Source organism: Diceros bicornis, unplaced genomic scaffold (genome assembly GCF_020826845.1).
Source record: "Diceros bicornis minor isolate mBicDic1 unplaced genomic scaffold, mDicBic1.mat.cur scaffold_161_ctg1, whole genome shotgun sequence".
NCBI lineage: Eukaryota > Metazoa > Chordata > Mammalia > Perissodactyla > Rhinocerotidae > Diceros > Diceros bicornis.
In genome coordinates, this window is record NW_026691067.1 from 754,472 (window position 1) to 777,047 (window position 22,576).

At 38.5% G+C, this 22,576-nt stretch overlaps 1 protein-coding gene and 1 long non-coding RNA gene across 2 annotated transcripts; both read left to right on the plus strand.

Moving 5' to 3' along the window:
* The first annotated feature begins 9,284 nt into the window (after positions 1–9,284).
* On the plus strand, positions 9,285–15,186 carry LOC131402585 (uncharacterized). The gene is made up of 4 exons (XR_009218799.1): positions 9,285–9,340; positions 9,424–9,531; positions 13,644–13,688; positions 15,135–15,186. It is a non-coding gene; the product is annotated as an uncharacterized LOC131402585 (long non-coding RNA).
* Positions 15,187–15,232: 46 nt separating this feature from the next.
* LOC131402590 (5'-3' exoribonuclease 2-like) lies at positions 15,233–21,953 on the plus strand. Its single transcript, XM_058537255.1, has 4 exons — positions 15,233–15,266; positions 17,684–17,802; positions 20,111–20,246; positions 21,760–21,953. The coding sequence occupies exons 1-4, from the start codon at positions 15,246–15,248 to the stop codon at positions 21,883–21,885; spliced, it is 402 nt and encodes a 133-aa protein (XP_058393238.1). The 5' UTR covers positions 15,233–15,245; the 3' UTR covers positions 21,886–21,953.
* Positions 21,954–22,576: the final 623 nt, after the last annotated feature.

Consider the following 22,576-nt stretch of genomic DNA (forward strand, 5'->3'; position numbering starts at 1 on the left):
TTTCTCTCGCTGGCTCAGCCGCAAGTCCCGGTCCATCATTGTCGACTGCGTGGAAGAGAAGGTGAGGAGGTGCCTGGTGGCAAGCCCGGAGCCCCAGAGCGTCTCGGCCGCGGTCCTCGGGACCCGCCGCCTGTCCCCGGGGTGCCGCGCCGGGGCCCGCGCTGCTCTGTTGGCCCCGCGGGCGGCCGCGGCCCGACCCGCGGTTGGTCGCCGACACTCGTTGTCGGGGCCCTGGGAGAGCAGCCTCGGCGGGGCGAGGGCCGAGCGGGGTCTGTGCTCGCTGGAGGGCTGCTCCTCCCCTGCCGGCTTTTTCCGGCCCGGAAGGCCCCGCCCACGGCTGTGTTTTCTCTCGGCGCAGCGCGTTTCGGGTTTCAGAACAGGCTCGAAGGTGTTGGGCTGCGCACGCCTGGTCCGCTGAGTTAGCTGGGGAGCGAGGCTCACGTGTTGATCCCAGCCTCTCACAACCTTGTAAAGTCACCCCCCGCGGCGAGCTTTCTGTTGTTTACTGCCGGTGCTCGAAAGGTTTTCTCCTGGTGTGAAAGGACTGTTGTTGCTGTTTTAGATCCTACGGTGAAAGCAGCGTCTTAGAAACGTCTAGCACGAGACAGAAGTCTCATAAGTGCCCCCTTCTCTAGGTGCCCCGACTGCTGGACAGAAGGCTTGTTGAAGTTTTCAGAATTCCTGGATGCACTGAAATACTTGTTGTTTGTTTGTTAATGTGTATGTCGACTTCTGGCCATTATTGAGTTTTCTCTTTATCGTTCCCGTGGTCCCGTCCGAGTTCGATTTTGTGCTTGGAATTTCTGGATTGGGAAGGTTCAGCGGCGCTTCATGCCCCTCGCCCCTTCGTTTCTGAAGGAAGTGCCCGTCAGTCACAGTGAACTGCATTCTTTTGCTGAGGTTGGTGAGATCTTGATTTTTACTTAGCTCCTATCCAGGAGGAACCGAAAGCCTGGTTTTGACGGCAGTTTCAGTATTCCTTGTGTTTTTCCCAAAGAGAAAGTGTTAAACTGAATGCTGGTTTCCTTTGTTAAAACTTCCATCAAACTTGACTTGCATCTCATCCCATTTCTACTCTGTAGAGATAACCATTTTTAACTGTTTTGGTTCTGTCTCTAGATATCATGATTATGCCTGATTTATTGGTTTTGGATCTATCTGTTGAATTCTAGCTATGATAAAAGAGGATTTCGTCACTCATGCGGCATCCCCTGCCCCATTCCTAATAATAAATCACTGTCTTTATTTCTTCTCTTGGTAAGCTTTATAACTTTGAGTACTTTTTTATTACATCTTCTATTTAAAGTATCCCTTGACTTCTCACTTTCTAAGGTTAGGTATTAGCTTTTCTATCTCTGCTGCTCTTACTCTTCACCCCAAGCTTGCCAGCTGTACTTTTGCCTTGTTGGCATCCCAAATTAAATTGTCAGGGCTTTGGCTATATATGGGATTGTTTTAAAAGCTGAAAAATCAAATAGTATTGTAAATTCTTGTCACTTTCCAGATTCAAGTTATGCTGTGATACTGTTTCTTTTCTTGTGCTACTTTTGTCTTTTTCTTGGTGTTCTCTTTCTGTTTTCCTCTTTATACGGCTCCACATCCAAACTCGCTGTTTTATTAGGTATTCTATCAAGTCCTCTTTCTTCTTGGAGACTCCTTCTTGAGGTCTTTATTTCTGTTGCTGTCACACCTGGTTCTTTAGGCTTTCTGGAAAGCTGCTTCCTGAGATTTTTAAAAATTCCTTTCTTCGGGCTGGCCCCGTGGCTTAGCGGTTAAGTGCGTGCGCTCCGCTGCCAGCGGCCCGGGTTCGGATCCCGGGTGCGCACCGAGGCACCACTCCTCCAGCCATGCTGAGGCCGCGTCCCACATACAGCAACGAGAAGGATGTGCAGCTAAGACAGACAACTATGTACTGGGGCTTTTGGGGGAAAAATAAATAAATAAAATCTTTAAAAATTCCTTTCTTCAGTTGAGGGTACTATTTTCTGATCATCTTTCTTGGCCTAAATCCTTCCTTGGTTTTTATTCTCAATTGAATTCTTAAGAAATGCTGTGCGGGGTGTGAGTTTTCTGAATCTGTTCTACCCGTGTACACATGAGTGGTCATTAGCTAGGCATCAAGTTTGAGCTTGCAAATTAGTTTCCCTCAAATCTTTGAAAGTGCTGTTCTTTTGACTTATGTCATCCAGTATTTTTGATGAGTTTTTTTTTTTTGTGAGGAAGACCGGCCCTGAGCTAACATCTGCCAATCCTCCCCTTTTTGCTAAGGAAGACTGGCCCTGGGCTAACATCCTAGCCCATCTTCCTCCACTTTATATGGGACGCTGCAACAGCATGGCTTGCCAAGCGGTGCGTCGGTGCCCGCCCGGGATCCAAACCGGCGAACCCCGGGCCGCCGCAGCGGAGTGCTAGCACTTAACTGGTTGCACCACCGGGCCGGCCCTTTGATGAGAAGTTGAATGTTAATGTGATTTATTTATTTAACCGATACTTATGTAGTATTTAGCACATACCAGGCACTGTTCTAGGCACTTTATAGATTAGTTTATTAAATTCTCATAACAACCACATGACTACTACTCCTTACTATTATTACTATTACAGATGAGAAAACTGAAGCACAGAGGGGTTAAGTAATGTACTCAGGGTCACTTGGCTAATACATGGCAGAGCCATTGTCAAAATCAGGAAGGCTGTGCTCTTAATTTCTATGTTCTGCTTTCGTTCTTTTGTAGTTGATCTATTTTTCTTTCTGAACTTTTTCAAGACCTTTATCCTTGGTAGTGTAAGTGTTCATGATTATGTACTTCGGTATAGATTTTTTTAAAATTTCAGTTTATTTTGATCAGTGCTTGGCTGACTCTGAGGCTGAGAACTTGTGTTCTTCAGTTCTAGGGAATGCTCCTTGATTGTTTCTTGACCTCCTTTTTCACTGCCCTCTCTGAACTCTGGATCCTGGTCCTCCTAGAGTGATTTCTTTTTCTTTCGTCTCTGTTCTCCCCCTCCTCTCCTCCTCCTCTTGCAGCTTTATTGAGATATTATTGACCTACAACAAACTGCACATATTTAAAGTGTACAGTTTAATACATTTTGAGATATGTGTACATCCATGAAACCATCACCATAATCAAGATAATGAGCGTCACCTCTAAAACATGCCTTCTGGCCCTTTGTTATTCCTCCCTACAACTGTGTGCTGCCTGTCGTTAGTCAACCACTGATTTATTTCTGACTCTGTAGATAAGTTTTCATTTTCTACAATTTTATATACATGGAATTATATAATATGTACTCTTTGTTTTACCTGGCTCAGTTACTTTCATTCAGAATAATTATTTTGAAATTCGCCCATGTTCTTCCATATATCAATAGTTCATTTCTTGTTATTTTTGAGTAGTATTCTGTGTTGTGCGTGTATCACATTTTGTTTGTTCCTTCACCTGATGGAGGAACATGTGGATTGTTTCAGTTTTGGGCTATTAAACAAAAAAACTTCTGTGAACATTGGTGTGCAAGTCTTTGTGTGGACATGTGCTTTCCTTTCTTTAGAGAAAATACTCAGGAGTGAAATGGTTGAATTGTGTGGTAGGTGTGTGATTATTTAAAAACTTGCCAAGCTGTTTTCCAAAGTGGTTGTACGATTTTACATTGCCGCCAGCATGTGTGCAGGTTCTAGTTGCTCCACTCCCTCTCCAGCACTTAGTCTGGTTAGTCTTTTTTAGTTTTAGCCGTTCTAGTCTAGTGTTATCTCGTTGTCGTTTTAATTTTCATTTGCCTGATGACAGATGGTGTTGACCATCTTTTCAGGTGCTTATTTGCGTACTGTATGTCTTCTCGAGCAAGGTGTCTATTCAGATCTTTTGCTCATTTTTAAGTTGGGTTGTTTGTCTTATTGAATTGTAGAGTTTCTTACGTGTTGATATATCTTTTGCAGGTATTTTCTCCTACTCTGTGGCTTACCTTTTTACTTCTTACCAGTGCAAAGAACAGAAGTTTTTAATTTTAATGAAGTCTGTTTTATATATTTTTTTTTATATTTCCGCTCTTTGTATTGTATTTAACAATCTTTGCCAAAGCCAAGGTCACTAAGATTCTCTCTTGTGTTTTCTTAGAGATGTTTTATAGTTTTAATTCATCCCATGGTTTCTGTTTTTAGTTTTTTAATATGATGAATTACATTGATTTTGAAATGTTAAATTCGCCTTGCATTCCTTGGGTAAATCCCACTTGATCATGGTATATTATTTTTATATACTGTTGGATTCATTTTGCTAAAGATTTCTTCATTTACATTTTTACATTTATGTTCAAAAAGGATATTTGTCTGTAGTGTTCTTGAAATGTCTTTGTCTAGTTTTAGTTTTTGGGTAACCTTGGCCTCAGATTGAGCTGCGCGGTATATACCCTCCCCAGTTTTCTGGAAGGGTGTGTCTAGAATTGGTGTTATTTCTTGCTTAAATATTTGGTAGAATTCACCAGTAAAGCTTTCTGGTCCTGAAGTTTTGGGGGAAGGTTTTTGTCTACAAATTCAATTTCTTTAGTAGATATAGAGCCATTCAGATTGTCTGTTTCTTTTGGAATGAGCTGTTGTAATTTTTAACTTTCACAGGTTTTGTCCATTTCATCTGAGTAGTCAAATGTGTTGACAAAAGTTGTTCATAGTATTCCTTATTATCCTTTTACTATTGATAGAAAATGTGGTGATGTCACCTCTCTTATTTCTGATACTAATTTTGTCTTTTCTCTTTTGTTCCATTAATAGTCTGGCTAGACTGATCTCAAAGAACTAGCTTTTGGTTTCATTGATTTTTTTTCTCTGTTGTTTTTCTGTTTTCTTTTTCATCAACTTCTGCTCTTATTTGTTTCTTACGCTCACTTTGTGTTTAGCTTGGGTTTCTTGTCCTTATTTCTTAAGGTGGAAACTTAGGTCATTGCTTTGGTACATTGCATTTTCTCTAATAAAGGTGTTGAGTGCCATAAACAGCCTTCTAGATACTGTTTCAACTCTATGCCACAAATAATGACATGCTGTGTTTTCATTTTCATTCAGTAACAAATATTTCCTGATATCCTCTTTGACTTCTTCTTTGGCCCATTGCTTATTTAGAAGAGTATTATTTAATTTTCAAATATTTGGGGGATTTTCCAGACTTTTTTTCTGTTATTGATTTCTAATTTAGTTCCCCTGTCAGAGAACATGCTTTGCATAATTTGAATCTTTTAAAAGCTTATCTGATTTGTTGTATGTCCCAGGATATGGTCTTGGTAAATGTTTCATGTTGACTTTAAAAGGATATATGTGCTGCTGTTATTGGGTGGAGTGTTCTATAAATGTTATCACGTTTGTTGATAGGATATGAAAGACTTGAACAACATTTACTGATTTTCTGTCTCCTTGTTCTGTCAATTATTGGTAGGGGTGTGGAAATCTCCCATTATAATTTTTTGGATTTGTCTGTTTCTTCTTTTAGTTCCATTGGTTTTTGCTCCTTGCATTTTGAAGCTCTTTTATTAGGTACATAAATGCTTAGGATTGTTATGTCTTCTTGATGAATGGACTCCTTTATCATTATAAAGTGGTCCTCTTTATCCCTGGTGATATTCTTTGCTCTGAAGTCTACTTTGTCCAATATTAATGTAGCCAGATCTTTTGACTAGTGCTAGCATGGTCTATTCCCATCCTTTTACTTTTAGCCTGTTTGTGTCTTTATATTTAAAGTGTTTGCTTTTGTAGACAACATACACTTGGGTCTTGCTTTTTTATAGTTTGATGATCTCTGCCCTTTTTTTTTTATTGTGGCAAAAGATACGCAACATAAAAATTGCCATTTTAACCATTATAAGGTTTAGAATTCAGTGACATTAAGTACATTTACAATATTGTGAAACCATTGTGACTCTTCATTTCTGTAACTTTTTCATCATCCTAAACAGAAGCTCTATACCCATTACACAATAATTCCCCGTTCTCCCTTCTCCCCTACCTTCTGTCTTATGAATTTGCCTATTCTAGGTACCTAAGATGAGTGGAATCATATAGTATTTGGCATTTTGTGTCTGGCTTATTTCACTTAGCATGTTTTCTAGTTTCATCCATGTTTAGCATATATCAGAGTTTCATTCCTCTTTAAGGTTGACTAATATCCCATTGTATGTGTTTATCACATTTTGTTTGGACACTTGGGTTATTTTTACCTTTTGACTGTTGTGAATAATGCTGCTGTGATCATTGGTGGACAAGTATCTGTATGCCACATCAATGCTTTGGGTGTATACCTGTGAGTGATTCCTGCTTTCATTTCTTTGGGTATATACCTATGAGTGGAGTTGCTACATCATATGGTAATTCCATGTTTACCTTTTTGAGGAACTGCCACACTGTTTTCACAATCTCTGCCTTGTAATTGGGGCATTTAGAACATTTACGTTGAATGTGATTATTGATATGGTTAGATTTAAATCTGTCATCTTACTGTTTGTTTTCTGTCTCATCTGTTTTTTGTTTCCGTTCTTCATTTCTTCTTCTTTTGGTTTAAGTATTTTTTATGATCTCGTTTTATCTCTTTTTTTAGCCTTTTAACTATTAATTCATTCAACCATCAATTTCTTCACTTTGTGTCCTTGGCTCATGCAGTCCTCCATTCGTTAGCTTTCTGATCTTGGGAAAATGACTTAAACTCTCCTAAACTCGAAAGAACTGGAGCTTCTTGCATTACACCGCACTGCTCCCTACCATCTCTATCCTCTGGTCATTTCTGTATGAGAGCTGAAATAAGGCAGAGTGTCACCTTGTTTGACCTCAACTGGAACGTGTGTGTTGATAGACTGAAATTTTTCACTGCTCTGCTCATGTTTGCGAATGACCATGAGAATGCTGCAAATACTGATTTGGGATTCCAAAAAAATTTTAGTGAGTAGGTGAATTCACAAATATGAAACTTGTAAATAATGAAGATCAGCTATATATGTACCACCTAGGGTGGTTGTGTGGGTTAAATCAATTAATACAAGTTAAGTTCTTCAAACAATGCCTTAACACAGACTCAATTGATGTTTCAGAAATTTATTTGGTAAGTTAGTTTTTAGTAGTTTGTATGTCCAGGTATAAGTGAGGATATTTTTATGTCTAATTTTTGGTGACATTGCATAGTGTAGAATTGTGCTCTTTTCATGTGGTGAAATCCAGGTTTCCTACCCTGCTTTTTTCCTGTCACTCCACTCGTCTACTTCATTTAGTCCTTTTTTTTTTTTTTGCAAACATGCAGGCATGGCTTTAAGGGCTGGAAGGATTAATAATGAACAAAAGCGATGTTGCTCCCTGACCCTACATTCTGCTTTCTTCACTATGATGTGTTTTTTTTGGAGCTGGCTACTACATTTTTTAGGCAGCTTTATTGAGATGTGATTCCATACCATCCAATTCACCCATTTAAAGTTTATAATCCAGTGGGTTTTTTTAATATATTCACAGATGTGTGTAACCATCACCACAGTATTTTTTAGAATATTTTCATCACCGCAAAAAGAAGCCTGAACTCTTCAGCTACCATCCCTTTATCCCCTACCCTGTTTACCCCATCCCTAAGCAACCACTAAGCTACTTTTTGTCTCTATAGATTTCCCTATTCTGACTTTCCTATGAATAGAATCATATAGTATAGGTTTTTTTTTGGCTGGTTTCTTTCACTTAGCATTATATTTTCAAGGTACATTTATGTTGTAATATATAATACAAAATATACCATTTTAACTATTTTTAAGTGTGTAATTGAACAGCATTAAATATATTCAGGTTGCTTCATTTTTAAAATAAAGAGAAGACTATTTTTGATTAGATTTTTTACGTACTGTCTCTGTTCCCTCTCATAGAAATGTGTCTTTGAAAATTCTTTAAAGACACATTCAAAAGCATGCATGTGCTCATTCTTTCTACTCTCCACTTTTTCTAACATAGCTTGTAAGTATACGAGGCTTAAGTCTCATTGGTAATAATGTCCATGGCACATGATTTGTTTGTACAAGTAATGTTTCAAATGGTTATTCTTAAAAGGAACTACAAATCAAATATATTAAACTTGTTGATACTTGAAACTTCTTGATACTTTTCAGTTACTCCTAGTTTCTGCATATTTTGGGTTCACTTGATTATATCCAGTCTCTAAAGAGGTTTCTATCTGTTTTAAGAATATGGTACCTCTTTAAAAGACATAGTGAGTGAAAAGAGCAGGTAAGAAATATACTGTATGCTCACAGAGAAGGGTCTAGAGGCATACACATCAAAATACTGGTTGGCTATCCGTCAGAGATTGGCAAACTCCAGCCCTCTAGATTTGGCCTGTGAGCTAAGAATGGTTTTTACTTTTTTTTTTATTTTTTACTTTTAAAGGAAGATTAGCCGTGAACTAACATCTGTGCCAGTCTTCCTCTATGTTATATGTGGGTTGCCGCCACAGCACGGCTGACTAGTGGTGTAGGTCTACGCCTAGGATCCGAACCTGCAAACCCTGGCCGCTAAAGCGGAGCATGCCAAACTTAAGCACTATGCAGGGGGCCGGCCCTGGTTTTTATATTTTTAAAAGGTTGTAAAAATGAAATAAAACATGAAAGAATATGCAACTGAGACCCTGTGTGTCCCGCACAGGCTAAAATATATATATTTACTATCTGGCCCTTTGCAAAAAACATTTGCCGATCCCTGGTTTAGGTATGATTGGGATTATGGGTAATTTTTAATTTTAAAATGGTTTGGTGAGTTCTTTTTTTATTTAGTACTTGTAATATTAAAATGGATCTTGCTTTAAAAAAAGCTATAATGTTCGTTTGGCTGGAAACAAATTACAGGGTTTAGAGTAGACTTGTTTAATCTTTACTCCTTTTGTTGCAGCATGATGAACTTGCAGATAGTCTTCCTTGTGCAGAAGGAGAGTTTATCTTCCTTCGTCTTGATGTTCTTCGTGAGGTATGTAGCAATAATCATTGGAATCAGCCCTCTAAAGCAGAGTGGCATTTCATAGCTTTAATGGCAGCATTCCTTTTTGGTTGTAGTATTTGGAAAGAGAGCTCACCATGGCCAGCCTACCGCTCACATTTGATGTCGAGAGGAGCACTGATGACTGGGTCTTCATGTGCTTCATGTGCTTTGTGGGAAATGACTTCCTTCCTCACCTGCCGTCGTTAGAGATTCGGTATGTGTGTTTGTGTGGGTTTTTAAACTACTGTTGTAGCCTTCTTGCTTACAGTGCGTACTGGTCCTAATACATAATGTTTGTTTCCTGGTGGCACGGAAGGTGCAATTGACCATTTGGTTAACATATACAAAAATGTGGTTCACAAAACTGGGGTGAATTCATTCTTGAATAATTTCAAAACAGAAGTATTTGCTTTTATAAGAAGATTATTTTACATGTATTTTATCACTTACAGGGTTACCTTACAGAAAGTGGTTATGTCAATCTGCAAAGAGTACAGATGATCATGTTAGCAGTTGGTGAAGTTGAGGATAGCATTTTTAAAAAGAGAAAGGATGATGAGGTAAAGTGTTTCTATTGCAGTAGCTAAATTGCTCCTGTCTCTAATATGCTGTGATGATCCTGTGATTGTACTTTTAACCTCTTTGAATGCATTGTTATATTATTATAGTGTATCAAACGCCAGTGTAATCATGAGTGGCCAGTGCTTTGATTATTTTATAAAGGCTGTGATGCTTGCTGTGTGGAACTGTGTATTGCACACTGTGTGAATTGCACTGTAATTTTTTTCTCTCTTCATAATCCTGATTAAGATAAAAATCCAAACACGTGTCTGATCAACGGGATGTGAAATGAGGGTTCCAAGACTGGGAGAATGCTGGGGATGAACTAGTGGATGCCATGTTTTATAGGAAATGTTGATGCTCTGGAAGTCAGGTGAAGACCTAGAAACTCTGTACTCTGGTAGTGGAGTGTAGGGGCCTCTGGGTTAGATAGCATCAGTCTAGGCAGAGGGTTGCAGCTCTGAGTAAGCAATTAAACATAAAAGAAAGAAATAAAATAATAAAGCACTTGAAAATTGATGACATATGATGGAGTGAGTGCTTAGCTGAGAAGTCCAGTCTGGCTTGGACAGTTGGGAGTGTGGTTGGGCCGTTCATGAGACAGCAAGCAGTGGGGGTAGAGCAGGTTGGGGTGAGGACAAGGTAGAAATTGAGGTTCATTTTGGAGATACAGAGTTGGAGGGGTCAAAGGACACCTGAGAGGAGAAAAGTCCGTGAAGCAGTTAGATGGATATGTGTAAAGCTCAGGGCAGAAGTCTTTTGGAAGGAGATTTGAGAACATTAGCAGAATACTTCACGTCATGAGTGTGAAGTTGAAATCCCTGGAGCTTTGTATGGAGTTCAAGTGCCTCCAACAGAAACCTTAAGAAGCGTAGATGTTAAGGAGTAAGGGGAGTCAGTTCTAGAGAGGTGGGAGGAAATCCCTGAAGAGATGAGAAGCCACTGGTGCTGCCGGAGGCGTCAGAGTGAGATAGGCCCCTAGTCCATGGCCAGGGGTTCAGAGGTCCTGAAGAGTTAGTGGGGTGGAGGGGCAGTAGCCTGGAGGCAGAGTAGGTTGCAGGGTGATTGTGCAAGAGTGGCAAGGGAGGCAAGCAGTGGGTAAAATGAGCAGATAGTAGCTTTTTAGAAAGAGAGTGAAGGAAATCCTTTTAGAAACTGATTTTATAAAAAGTCATATGGCTATTTTGAGCAAATAGCAACATAATCATATTGCTACATTGCTTCATTATCTCCTAACAGATTAAAACATGTCATTGCATCTGACAAGATTTTATATTTTCTTCAGCTTTGTATGCTATAGCTAGTGATCTCTTTTTTAGAACCTTGGGTACCATTTTATATACCAGTGTGAGTAGACTGTAAGTGTTCTTTTTAAAGCCTTTGGTACTTGGTAATGTTCTGTGATGGCAAGAATTTTTCACATGTAAAATTTAAATAGCATAACTGACTTTGTCTAGGATATCAAATGTCTATCAGGACAGCCATTTTTAACTAAGCCTTCAACAATTATGGTGGCTCCACCTGACCTGCTGCCATTTATGCTTAAGAAAAAGCTACACAGACGGTGTAGTACTTGGTGTAAAAGCCTCACGTTAGAACAGTCCTTTTATGTGGTTTTAGGTTACTCTGTACTATTAAGTATTGGTGATATTTGCCATTAGAGTGGGATGTATGGGATTTGATAGATACCAGAGTGCTTCAGATTTGAGTAATAAAGTTTCCAGCTGGCCTGGCAGAGAGGGCATTTTAAAGCTTTGGATCGTTTTTGGTATCCCTGACATCATATGATGTTTGTCAGCATAGTTGGACATCGGTGAAATTTATGAACCCTCAGAAATTCAATATGATAGTATCTAGGTGTGTGTATTTTCCCAGGAAGTGTGTCTCCGGCTTTTGACAGACTTCCAAAGAAGTTCATAGCACACAAAAATTAAAGATCAGTAAAGTCCAACCAGGTATACCTATTTTGCTTATGTGTAACTACCACCCTTAGAAATAGGTATTTAACTGACCAGCAGAATACATGGTAAAAGAGGAATACATCAATATTTATTATTAAAATTGAGCAGTTAGGTCAGAAATATGATGCTTTTTATTTTATGAGCTTTGATGTTTGCCTTTTGTCTTGCAAATCTTCTTCATTTATTCAGCATATATTTATTAAGTGTTTACCGTGTGCCAAATAGTATTCTGAGTGTTACTGCTACAACAAAAAACTAAAGAAAAAAAGCAGACAAAAATTCTTGACCTCATGGAGCTGATATTCTTCCGTGGGAGATGGACAATAAACACAAAAACTAAGTAAAGTGTGTAATGTGTTAGAGAGTGATAAGTGCTGTGAAGAAAAAAGCAGATGAGGAAATATCTGGGAAGGTGGACATGAGGACATTGCAGTTCTAGAAAAGATGACTAGAGAAGGCCTCACTGACAGATGACTTTGAAGGATATGAGGGAGTAATCATGCAGGTGTTTGCAGGAAGAGCATTTCAGACAGAAGGAACAGCCAGTGCAAAGGCTCTAGGGCAGGAGCTTACCCAGGATGTTCAGGGAACAGCAAGGAGCCAGTGTGACAGGCAGAGAGGAAGCAAAGGGAAAGTAGTAGGGGTAGGAGAGGAGGTCAGAAAGATGGTGGAGGGCCAGATCTGGTAGGACCCTATAGGTCGTTATAAGAACTTGAGCTTTCACTCTGCATCAGTGGAGGGTTTTGAGTATAAAAGTGACAAGATCTGACACATATTATAAAAGGATCACTCTAGCTGCCCTGTTGAGGCTAACTGTATGGAGGCAAAGATAGAAACAGTGAGCCCAATTAGGCTCTTTTGCGATAATCCAAGGGAGCCAACATGGTGGCAGTGGAGATTGATAAGAGGTAATTGGATTCTGAACATGTTTTGAAGGTAAAACTAGTGGATTTGGCTGGTGAATTAAATGCTAGGGGTGAGAGAAGGAAAGCTATTAAGAATGACTCCAAAGCATTTTGTCTGAGCAATTGAAAAATGGTCTGAGCTGCTGTGATAAAGAAGACTGGGAGGCACAGAGCTAGGGGTGGGGATGCCATTTGGGGCATGTGAAGTTTGTACACCCAAGTGGAGATGTTGAGTGGGGAGAGGTCCTGACTGGGGAGTCATCAGCACGTAGATGGTGTTTAAAGCCGTGAGACTAGATGATCACTCCCATGAGAGTGAGAGGTCCAAGTACTGGGTGAAGAGGAACGCCAATGTTAAGGTGTTGGGAAGTTGAGGAGTGAAGGCATTCAGCAAGAGTGAAAGAGGAGAACCAGGTGAGTGTAGCGTCCTGGAAGCCAAGTGAAGAGCACGGATCAAGAAGGAAGAGTCACGGTCAGATACGGACTGAAAACTGAGTAATGGATTTCACAGTCTGTGGGTCATTGGTGACCTAGATGAGTTTAAAGATGGGGCAAAAGCTTGATTAAAGGAATTGGTGGTGTTGCTGTCTGAGGAGGTTTTAAGGTGGTCAGTCACCATGTGTCCAGCATTCAGCCCCTCTCCTGGCAGAAAGCACAAAGTTCAGATCTCAATAGGGTGTTATATTGCAGGTGGCAGTACTGACTTGGAAGTGATGGAAGTGCAGCTGCTGGTAGAATGACAGTCAGTACAGGACCTGCTGGCCGCTGTTTCAGTCCACAGCAGCAGCCCTGGCCACCGTAGCTGTCGTCTCAGTGCCTTGATGCTCACAGAAACTTGGGCGTGGGAGGAATGCTTTCTGGGCTAAAGGAGGCCTTTGAGTGGCCCAGAGTAAGTGGGGAGTTGCTTATTTGTATCTTGTCCGTATTGGTGGGCTACTTGCTCCAGGGTAAAACAGAGGGTCTTTGTTATGACTCTTGCATTCTTTCCTGAAATGATATCAAAAACTATCTGAAAAAAATTAAGAGGAATAATTAAAGTGTATCTAAACTCAATTTAGAATGCTCTCTGTCTATCTAAAGTTCTGATAAGCAACACTTTGAACATATAGTCCATTGCCTAGTTTAATTAGTTACGTTTCTGGGGTCTTCCTTTAAAACTTTGTCTCCCAAATCATTCCTGGTAATGTTTAACTCTTACATTTTTGTGTAATTATTTGACAGAATATGTGGATTTTATACTTTTAGGACAGTTTTAGAAGACGACAGAAAGAAAAGAGAAAGAGAATGAAGGTGAGTTTTAATTAATTTCATCAGATTGGCAATAACATACATTTACAATTTGGGAGGAAGATAGCTTTTTATTCCTTATCCAGTAGTTTGTTAGGGACATAATGTCTACCCAGCTGCCTCTTACCTGGAGAAAGAATGCTGGTGTCAGTTTTAAAGAAGTCCTTTCTAAGCTCTAGAGTCTGAGGGGATACACTTGATGGGCCAGAGGGGCCGGGTAGCACTTAGCTATTTGAATTTTTTACGGTAATTGGGTATTGTTTTTGTAATAAAAATAGTTAGGTCTTTGTATCTTCTTGAAAGTTACTACACTCTGTCTATATCCTTGTCAGGTTACTCTTCCTAGAACACAACACTCGAAACTTTGTTGTTTCTCTGCTCAGAAATTACCAGTGACTCCTTAGTTCCCGCAGAATCCAGTTCTGTCTTAGTCTGGCGTGCAGAGCATACTATGATCTGGTCAAGTTCTCACCCTGCTTTCCCCAGTTGTCTTCTAAATATACCAGGTCCCTCCTGACTCAGAGCATTGCCTTTGTTTGGTCCCTCTCAATGGGTTTCTGACTTCACGGCTCCCTCCCATCTTACGTTTTCCACGAGGCCTCCCTATTGCTTCCGCTTGTAATCCAGGTTGAGCAGTCCTTCCTTTTAACTCGAGTGCTTCTCGCTTGTGATATTTGTTTTCTTAGTTAATTGCATAACACTTTATAGTCACTTAACTTCCTAAGTTTTTGTTTTTCTTGTCTTCCTTACTGGATTTTAAACAAATGGAGTTTGGGGACTACCTTTTATTATTATATTTTATTAGAATCGAGCAATTTCAGGAACCTATAAGGGAGAAAAGTAGAGTTGTTTATTGTTGCAGGTGGGTTCAGAACCACTTAGATAGGGAAGGGCGTGTCTGATGTCTACCTCATATATTATTATTTTCTTTCAGTCAGTGTCTGTTTAAAAAATATCTTTTATCAGTCAGCCGTGACTGTCACCTACTGTAGCTATAATCATAGCTCTGACGAATTGGAAACAAAGAGTTAAATTCCATCAAGGTGAAGGATAAATAGAAGTTGTATTTCCTAAGTATAAATCAAACTCTTGGCTTATTTTTTTACCTTAATAGTTATCTTTATTTGCCTAAAATTGTGTCTTGAATGCGTTTTGAAATTGTAAGTGAACATAAGGCAATAACCTAATGAGATTTGAATAGCTTCTATGTATCAGAAAAGTGTATTATATGTACTTTTATAGCAGAGTTATTAAATATTACAGACTATTGTTTACAGGGTAAGTTACCATCAAATCAAACTGTAGACAACCCTGTAATGTTAACGGAAATCCATTTCGTCTTTAAAGAGCTTACAGCAGGGACTCTTTTCCATTGCCTTCATTTCTTCCTGTCATCTAACTGTGTTGTGATTTAATTTTAATTTCTACATTCCTTTCCATTTATGTTAGAGAGATCAACCAGCTTTCACTCCTGGTGGAATATTAACCCCTCATGCCTCGGGTTCAAGAAATTCACCAGGTTCTCAAGTAGCCAATAATCCGAGACAAGCAGCCTATGAAATGAGGATGCAGAATAATTCTGTAAGTAACTTATTTTTATGTAGCATTGAAGAGTGGTGACTTTCAGATGCCTCTTACAGTTGTGTGTGAATTTTATCACTTAGCCTGGAGTTGTTTTGTTTTATAGTTTTTCTCAATTTCTTTTGCCTTGAGATATCTTTAACTCTGTTAAATCCTTATTAATATGAAAATATCTAAATGATGTGAAAGAAAAGAACATACATGTAAGTGTGGATAGCTAAGTGGCTGCAGTGTTTCTCTAATGCAGTCGGGCCACAGTGCTTCCTGCTTCCCCAAAGGTAGTGGGTGGTGATGGTGCTAGAAGCATGACAGGACATCCAAATATCTCATAGCTAGAGCAAGAGAAGACGGTGGTTTTGCTGCCGTATTTCCCCTTTCCTCCCAGGGGTCAGTTATGGGCATTTTGCAGGATAGTATTCCTCAGTTTGTCAAATACAGGTACTCCTCACTGCCTAAACTCTCACTCTCCAACTCAGACGTGGAATATATCTGAATACATATTTTAAGGTAGCTCTCATTATCCAAAATTTTTTTAGAGCTCTTTTTTTTGTTGCTGGGAAAGATTTGCCCTGAGCTAACATCTGTTGCCAGTCTTCCTCTTTTTTTCCCCCTCCTCAAAGCCCTAGTACGTAGTTGTATATTCTTGTTATAAGTCCTTCTAGTTCTATGTGAGCCGCCACCTCAGCATGGCTACTGTCAGACAAGTGGTGTGGTTCTGCGTCCAGGAACCGAACCTGGGCTGCCAAAGCGGAGTGCGCCAAACTTTTTTGTGAGGGAGATCAGCCCTGAGCTAACATCCATGCTAATCCTCCTCTTTTTGCTGAGGAAGACCAGCTCTGAGCTAACATCTATTGCCAATCCTCCTCCTTTTTTTTTCCCCCCCAAAGCCCCGGTAGATAGTTGTATGTCATAGTTGCACATCCTTCTAGTGGCTATATGTGGAACGCAGCCTCAGCACGGTCGGACAAGCGGTGCGTCAGTGCGCGCCTGGGATCCGAACCCGGGCCGCTAGTAGCAGAGCGCACGCACTTAACCGCTAAGCCACGGGGCCAGCCCTGAGCGCGCTGACCTTTAACCACTAGGCCACAGGGCTGGCCCCTGTTTTCTTTTTTCTTTTCTTTTTTTTTTTGATAGTATTAGCCATACAGTATCATGAATAAAATTGATATTATACATTTATTAAAGGAAAGTGTTGTGAGCTCTATGTGAAATATGGTTTTGCTTTGTTGTAACTTTTCTTGGCCTTTGGTGTGAACTACCTTCATGCTGAGGTTTTAGTTACAGTATCATTAAAATAGGCTCCTGAGTTCTCGATTTAAAAATAATTTACTTGAAATATCTAATACACTGTGAATAACAGAAGAAAAACTTTACCATGAAAACATTTTCTGCCACTTAGGTTTTTGGTCATTTAACATTAAAGTTGCAGAACATTTTAATTTTTGTGTGTGTGTGTGTGTGAGAAAGATTGGCTCTGAGCTAACGTCTGTTGTCAATCTTTCTCTTTTTGCTGAGGAAGTAAGTTTGGCCCTAAGCTAACATCCATGCCATCCTCCTCTATTTTGTATGTAGGATGCCACCACAGCATGACTTGCTGAGTGATGTGTAGCTGTGCGCCCGGGATCTGAACCTGTGAACCCCGGGCCGCTGAAGTGGAGTGTGTGAACTTAACCACTATGCCACCAAGCTGCCCCTAATTTTTTAGTTAAATATTAAAATACTTTAGGGTGCTACTATGTTCATTGAGTTAGGTACAAAGGGAAGATAATGGTAAATTTAAAGTGGTATCCAAGTCTTTGAAATAATAATAAAAGCTGCATTTTTCTAAGATGACTAATAGATTTTATTTGTACAATGAATTTTAAAACAACATGTATAAAATAGTTTAACAGATATCTGGCGGAGTCTCATTAAACTGTTGCTTTCTGGAATGGTTGTACTAGGTTGAACCACTTACATCTAACTTTATTCTCACCAGCATTGAGTATTTTATGTATTAATTTATATACATATATATATATTTTTCCCCTTGCAGCTTTGTTAGTTAATTGGTGGAAAGTGATCACAAATTCATAACACCAGGGAACCACCAAAGGAAAAAAATGTTCAAGTCCTATAATTAAAAAAAAAATCTATGAAATTAAGTTTTTCTTATTTGTTCTGAAGCAGTTTTTACCTTAATGTTCAGATTCTTTTGAGTTTAAGCGTAGGAGGCTTGGTACTATATTATTCTATTTTGGAGAGGTAGAGTAGGCCAAGATCAGTCTTTATACTTTCTAAATATATTTACCATATCTATTTAATAGCTTAAAAAAAATGTATTACTGTGGAGCATGGTGGTAACAGTAGTTGGATGTAACTTCTTATGTGAAATGAATAATTAAATCCTTCCTCTGTAATGTCATAATTGTCTACAGAGTCCTTCAGTATCTCCTAATACGAGTTTCACTTCTGATGGCTCCTCGTCTCCGATAGGAGAAATTAAGCGAAAAGCAGAAGACAGTGACAGTGAACCTGAACCAGAGGATAACGTCAGGTGAAGCCATATTTTGGCAGCACTTTGTTAGCAAATTGCTGAAATAGATGCCGTCTAATTAATGCTATTTAGCTTAGAGCAGCAGTGCCTTCAGATGCTTGCCTGTGATCTTTTTATCCTCCAGTAATTAATGTGGAGGGTTAGGGTAGTCAGTAAATTCCAGTGAGATGTGTAAGCTATAGCTGTTAAACCTAAGTATCTAGATTAGTATGCATGCTGGTTTTCGTCCTCCAAGCCACTTTTCCCTCTGAGACCAGGCACTAGATCGGCTAGACATGAAGTGTTTAGCTCTATGTGATCTGAATGTTACTGTTATGAGATTAAATTTTCAAGCTGCTTAACCCAGAAAGTTCAGTTACATTTGGTTACTTGATATAGTTTGTTTTAATCATCTCAATTGAAAAGTTTCTTCTTTAAAATGAAATATGCAAAAGGCTTTCGGTTAAGAGATAAATGTATTTTTAAAAACCACGAACTTGCATATGCACCAACTATATTTCATGACAGAGAAGATTCTCATTAGCTATATACTTAAAATTTATATAGGAAAATTTATATAGGAAAATTGGATTCTTTAATTTATACAGAAGTTTGAGATCATTATATAATAAGATTTAACAGCTTCTTGTGTGATTAAATCTGGATTTGAACCCTGGGCTCAAGTGCAAAGGGCCAACAACCTCAATAATTGTAACTCATTTAGAATTTTGCAAAATGATTTATTTGAAAGTTAAACATTAGTGGTTCACAGCTCATGCTTCTTTTATAGGACGTGGATGATGTGTTTGTATTTATGATTAGAAACTTCAGAAGTGTGATGTCTGGTTCTGTATTTTCCCAACATCTTTTGATGACAGATTCAGAGATCTGTGGTGACTTGTGATTGAGCATCTACCTGATCTGAGTTTTTATCCTCTGCTTCTGCAACTCTTGGAGTATATTTTTTGTTTTACCATGTAGCCATCATGATCAATATCAGCTTAATAGTTAACTTGATTTTTTTTAGTACTTTATTGTTTAATTTTGGTGCTGAAGATAATCAAAGTAGAATTGCTTCTATCAAGAAATGCTTGGAGTTCTTAGCATTTATTTCATTAGTAGTTTCTGTAAAATAGTGATATTCAACATTATGGATAGAAGATATTTCTCCTAATTGATGTTCTGTAAATCTTTTGCATGGGGGCAAAGTTAAAATTGGTATGGTGTAAGGGCCGGCACGGTGGCACAGCAGTTAAGTGTGCGCACTCCGCTTCAGCGGCCTGGGGTTCGCAGGTTCAACCGCTTGTCAACCCATGCTGTGGCGGCATCCCCTATAAAGTAAAGGAAGATGGGCATGGATGTTAGCCTAGGGCCAATCTTCCACAGCAAAAAGGGGGAGGATTGGCATTGGATGTTAGCTCAGGGCTGATCGTCCTCAAAAAAAAAAGTAAATAAAAAAATTGATATGGTGTATTCTGAAACATGACTGCAATTAATTAGTAAGATCTGGCACATGGTAGAAAAGAGCCCTTAATGGAGAATCATCCTGATGTTCTTGATCATTCTTGATTTTTTTTTAGTATTCTTTGGCATCTTTAAATCTTTCAGAGATTGAGAAATGAGTACTTAAAAAAATAAAAAAATATACTTTGAGTGAAAATGTGGTTTTTCACATTGTATTTTCAGTGATTAATGAAAATTTAGTGAATTGATGACCTCCTTCTAGGTTTTACCAGAACGTGTGTGTGTGTGTCCATGTCCTTCACTTATGCCAACAATGCTTTGCTGAATGATGGAGAAGGCCCAAGGATAGGGAGAGTAGGTATATACATAATTTCTGCCTGGCTTCTAGATTATTCTTTTTTAAAAAAGTAATTTAGTTGACTTTCTTTGTGTAATTTAGATATACTTTAACAAACTGAGAAACTTGAACTATATAAAATATCTTCAGTATTTGCATCTTAAAATGTAGTTTTAGAATTGTTCTACAATCAAAAAAACATGTAAAACAGTATGAAAATCTGAGCAAACAAGTGTTGTGTATCTACTTTAATAAATGGTTATTCTCTTTTTTTTTTTACTGTAGTTTTGTAATGATCTTTGTAGAATCAGTGTTTGAGTTTTTAACGTTTAACTATCTTTAAGTTGATAATAAATCCTGTGAAAGTGGACTTTTTAGAAATAATTAAATGAAGCTATGTTAATATTACTGTTTAACTCGTTTACATTTTACCTGGCTATTAAGTATAAATTGATTTGGATGATAAATTGGTAGCTAGTTACTGAAAGTGTATTAATTCAACATGAACTGGCTTTGCCTGATTTTTAGGCTTTGGGAAGCTGGGTGGAAGCAGCGGTACTACAAGAACAAATTTGACGTTGATGCAGCTGATGACAAATTCCGTCGTAAAATTGTACAGTCTTACGTTGAAGGGCTCTGCTGGGTTCTTCGATATTATTACCAGGTACAAAATGAATATTCTCCTCTAAATGTCTAGTTAATCATTTTAAGAAAATAGTTATTTCTATAATAGTGTGTGTTGTTGAGCTATATTCTGAAATTGAACCCAGAATCATATTTTCAAGCTTCCTATAAAGAAATTCATTACTTTAAATAAGATTTGTTTGTAAAGCCTTTGAAGCTCCTTAGGTGTTAATATATAAACGAAGCTAATTTTTGTTATGCTAAAGAATTTCAGCGTTAAATACTGTGGTTGAGAGTACTTGGTCTTTAAAATTATTCAAGTTTATTGTTTTGTTTAATTGGAATAAAAAATAACAGAGTAACTAATACACAGTCGCTAAATGGCTGAACAAAGGACAAAAGCCTGGAAAATAACTGGTAAGAATTTGAAAGGAATTTGAATGCTCCCATTTCCTCCATATAGTGTAGTGATGTTACATGAAGTGCATTCTCATTGGAGTAATCTGTATCTGACTTAAAGCTTTTGATAAATGAGATGTCAGATTGGTGAGAGATTAGGCGGAAATATAGGGGATTGTAGCACTGATAATACCTGGTTTCGTGCTTGGGGAGTGAAGCAAATTTGATGTGACTTGGGAATAGGTGAAGTTTGTTGGAAAGTAGAAAGTAATTTAATACACTAAGTATCAATTGTAAAATATTCTCATTTCGTGTTTTACTCCGACCCTCAACATTTTTCTCCCCAAAGCTCCCAGTACCTAGTTGTATATCCTAGTTGTAAATCCTTCTGGTTCTTGTATGTGGGACACCGCCTCAGCATGGCTTGATGAGCGATGAGTAGGTCCGAGCCCAGGATTCAAACCGGCGAACCCTGGGCCGCTGAAGTGGAACGTGTGAACTTGACTGCTGTGCCACTGGGCCGGCTCTGACCCTAAGGATTTTAATTCACTAGGCGCAGAGTCAAAACTCATTTCAGGAAGGCTTCTCTTTTCTTTGAGTATAACTTACTGTTTTTTCTTTTTGATTGGTTTACTTAAATATTTTTAAAGTAAAGAGAATGTTGTCACATGAAAATATAATAGGGAATTGTAAAATGAAACTTTTGGCTCTTTTACTCTCAGTCACTCTTCTAGTGATGTCCCTTACCCACCTGTACACTCAGTGAGTGTCAGCTGCAGTTGTTCTTCATTTTATGGGATGATAGCAGCTCTCGAGTTGGAAGGAAATGTCACCAAACACATTTTAAGGATAAAAATCTTCACCAAATTGTGTTTGTTAGTATAAAGTTTGGTATTAACTACTGATTATTAAAGATGCTTTGCAGTATTTTGTAAATCAAGGAGCCGTCGATACGAAGTAAAAGTTTAGATTTAATCCAAACATCTTTTAGGACTCATGGAAAAAAAATAATATATGGCATGTATACCAAAAGTCATATGTTTTATCAATAGAATATTATAGGTTGATAGTTTAATTTTTTTGTCTTTACCGTGTCCATCATTAACATAGATTTGTTTTTGTTGTTGTTTTCTGTTTGTTTTTACTGATTTTAGGGCTGTGCTTCCTGGAAGTGGTATTATCCATTTCATTATGCACCATTTGCTTCAGACTTTGAAGGTATTGCAGACATGCCTTCTGATTTTGAGAAGGGTACTAAACCGGTAAGCTTGAGTATTTAGAGCCATAACATTTGTAGAATTTTGGCTTAGATAAAAATTGTGTCTTATCTTAAACTTTTTTTCTTTCTTGCAGTTTACACCACTGGAACAACTTATGGGAGTTTTTCCAGCTGCAAGTGGTAACTTCCTACCTCCATCGTGGCGGAAGCTCATGAGTGATCCTGTGAGTGTCTTAGTTTTTGAGTGTGTTGATAACTGGATTTTTGTCGTACATTTTGCTAGCACTAGTCACAATTGCTTTTGCATCTTATAGTTACAATAGTGAAGTCCAGAAACAAAGTAAAAGTATTTGGATTCTTCTGTATATTTTTTACTACTTTTTTTTTCCCTGCTTTCCTTGGCCATCAGTACCCTACCCAGTAAATAAAATTGATATGTGTTTGGGAGAAATTCTTATAACAGTCATTTTGTTCTCAGCATACCTGTAAGTCATTATTTTTATTGGTTCCAGCCATGTGTGGTGGGTACCAGAGCATGAAGGCTGGTTTACCTGCAGTCACCACTGCATGTGTTTTGTGTCCTAGCTAGAAAGAGTGACACCCAGCTGAGAAGTAGGAATTATTAGAGTTAATAAACTCTTCACTGTCTTGGGCCCACAGTCGTCAGTTCTAAAATTCTTTTATAATAAGGCCTTTTTATTTTCATCTTTTAAAATAAAATTGTTAATTTTGTTTTTACTAGGCCCAGAATT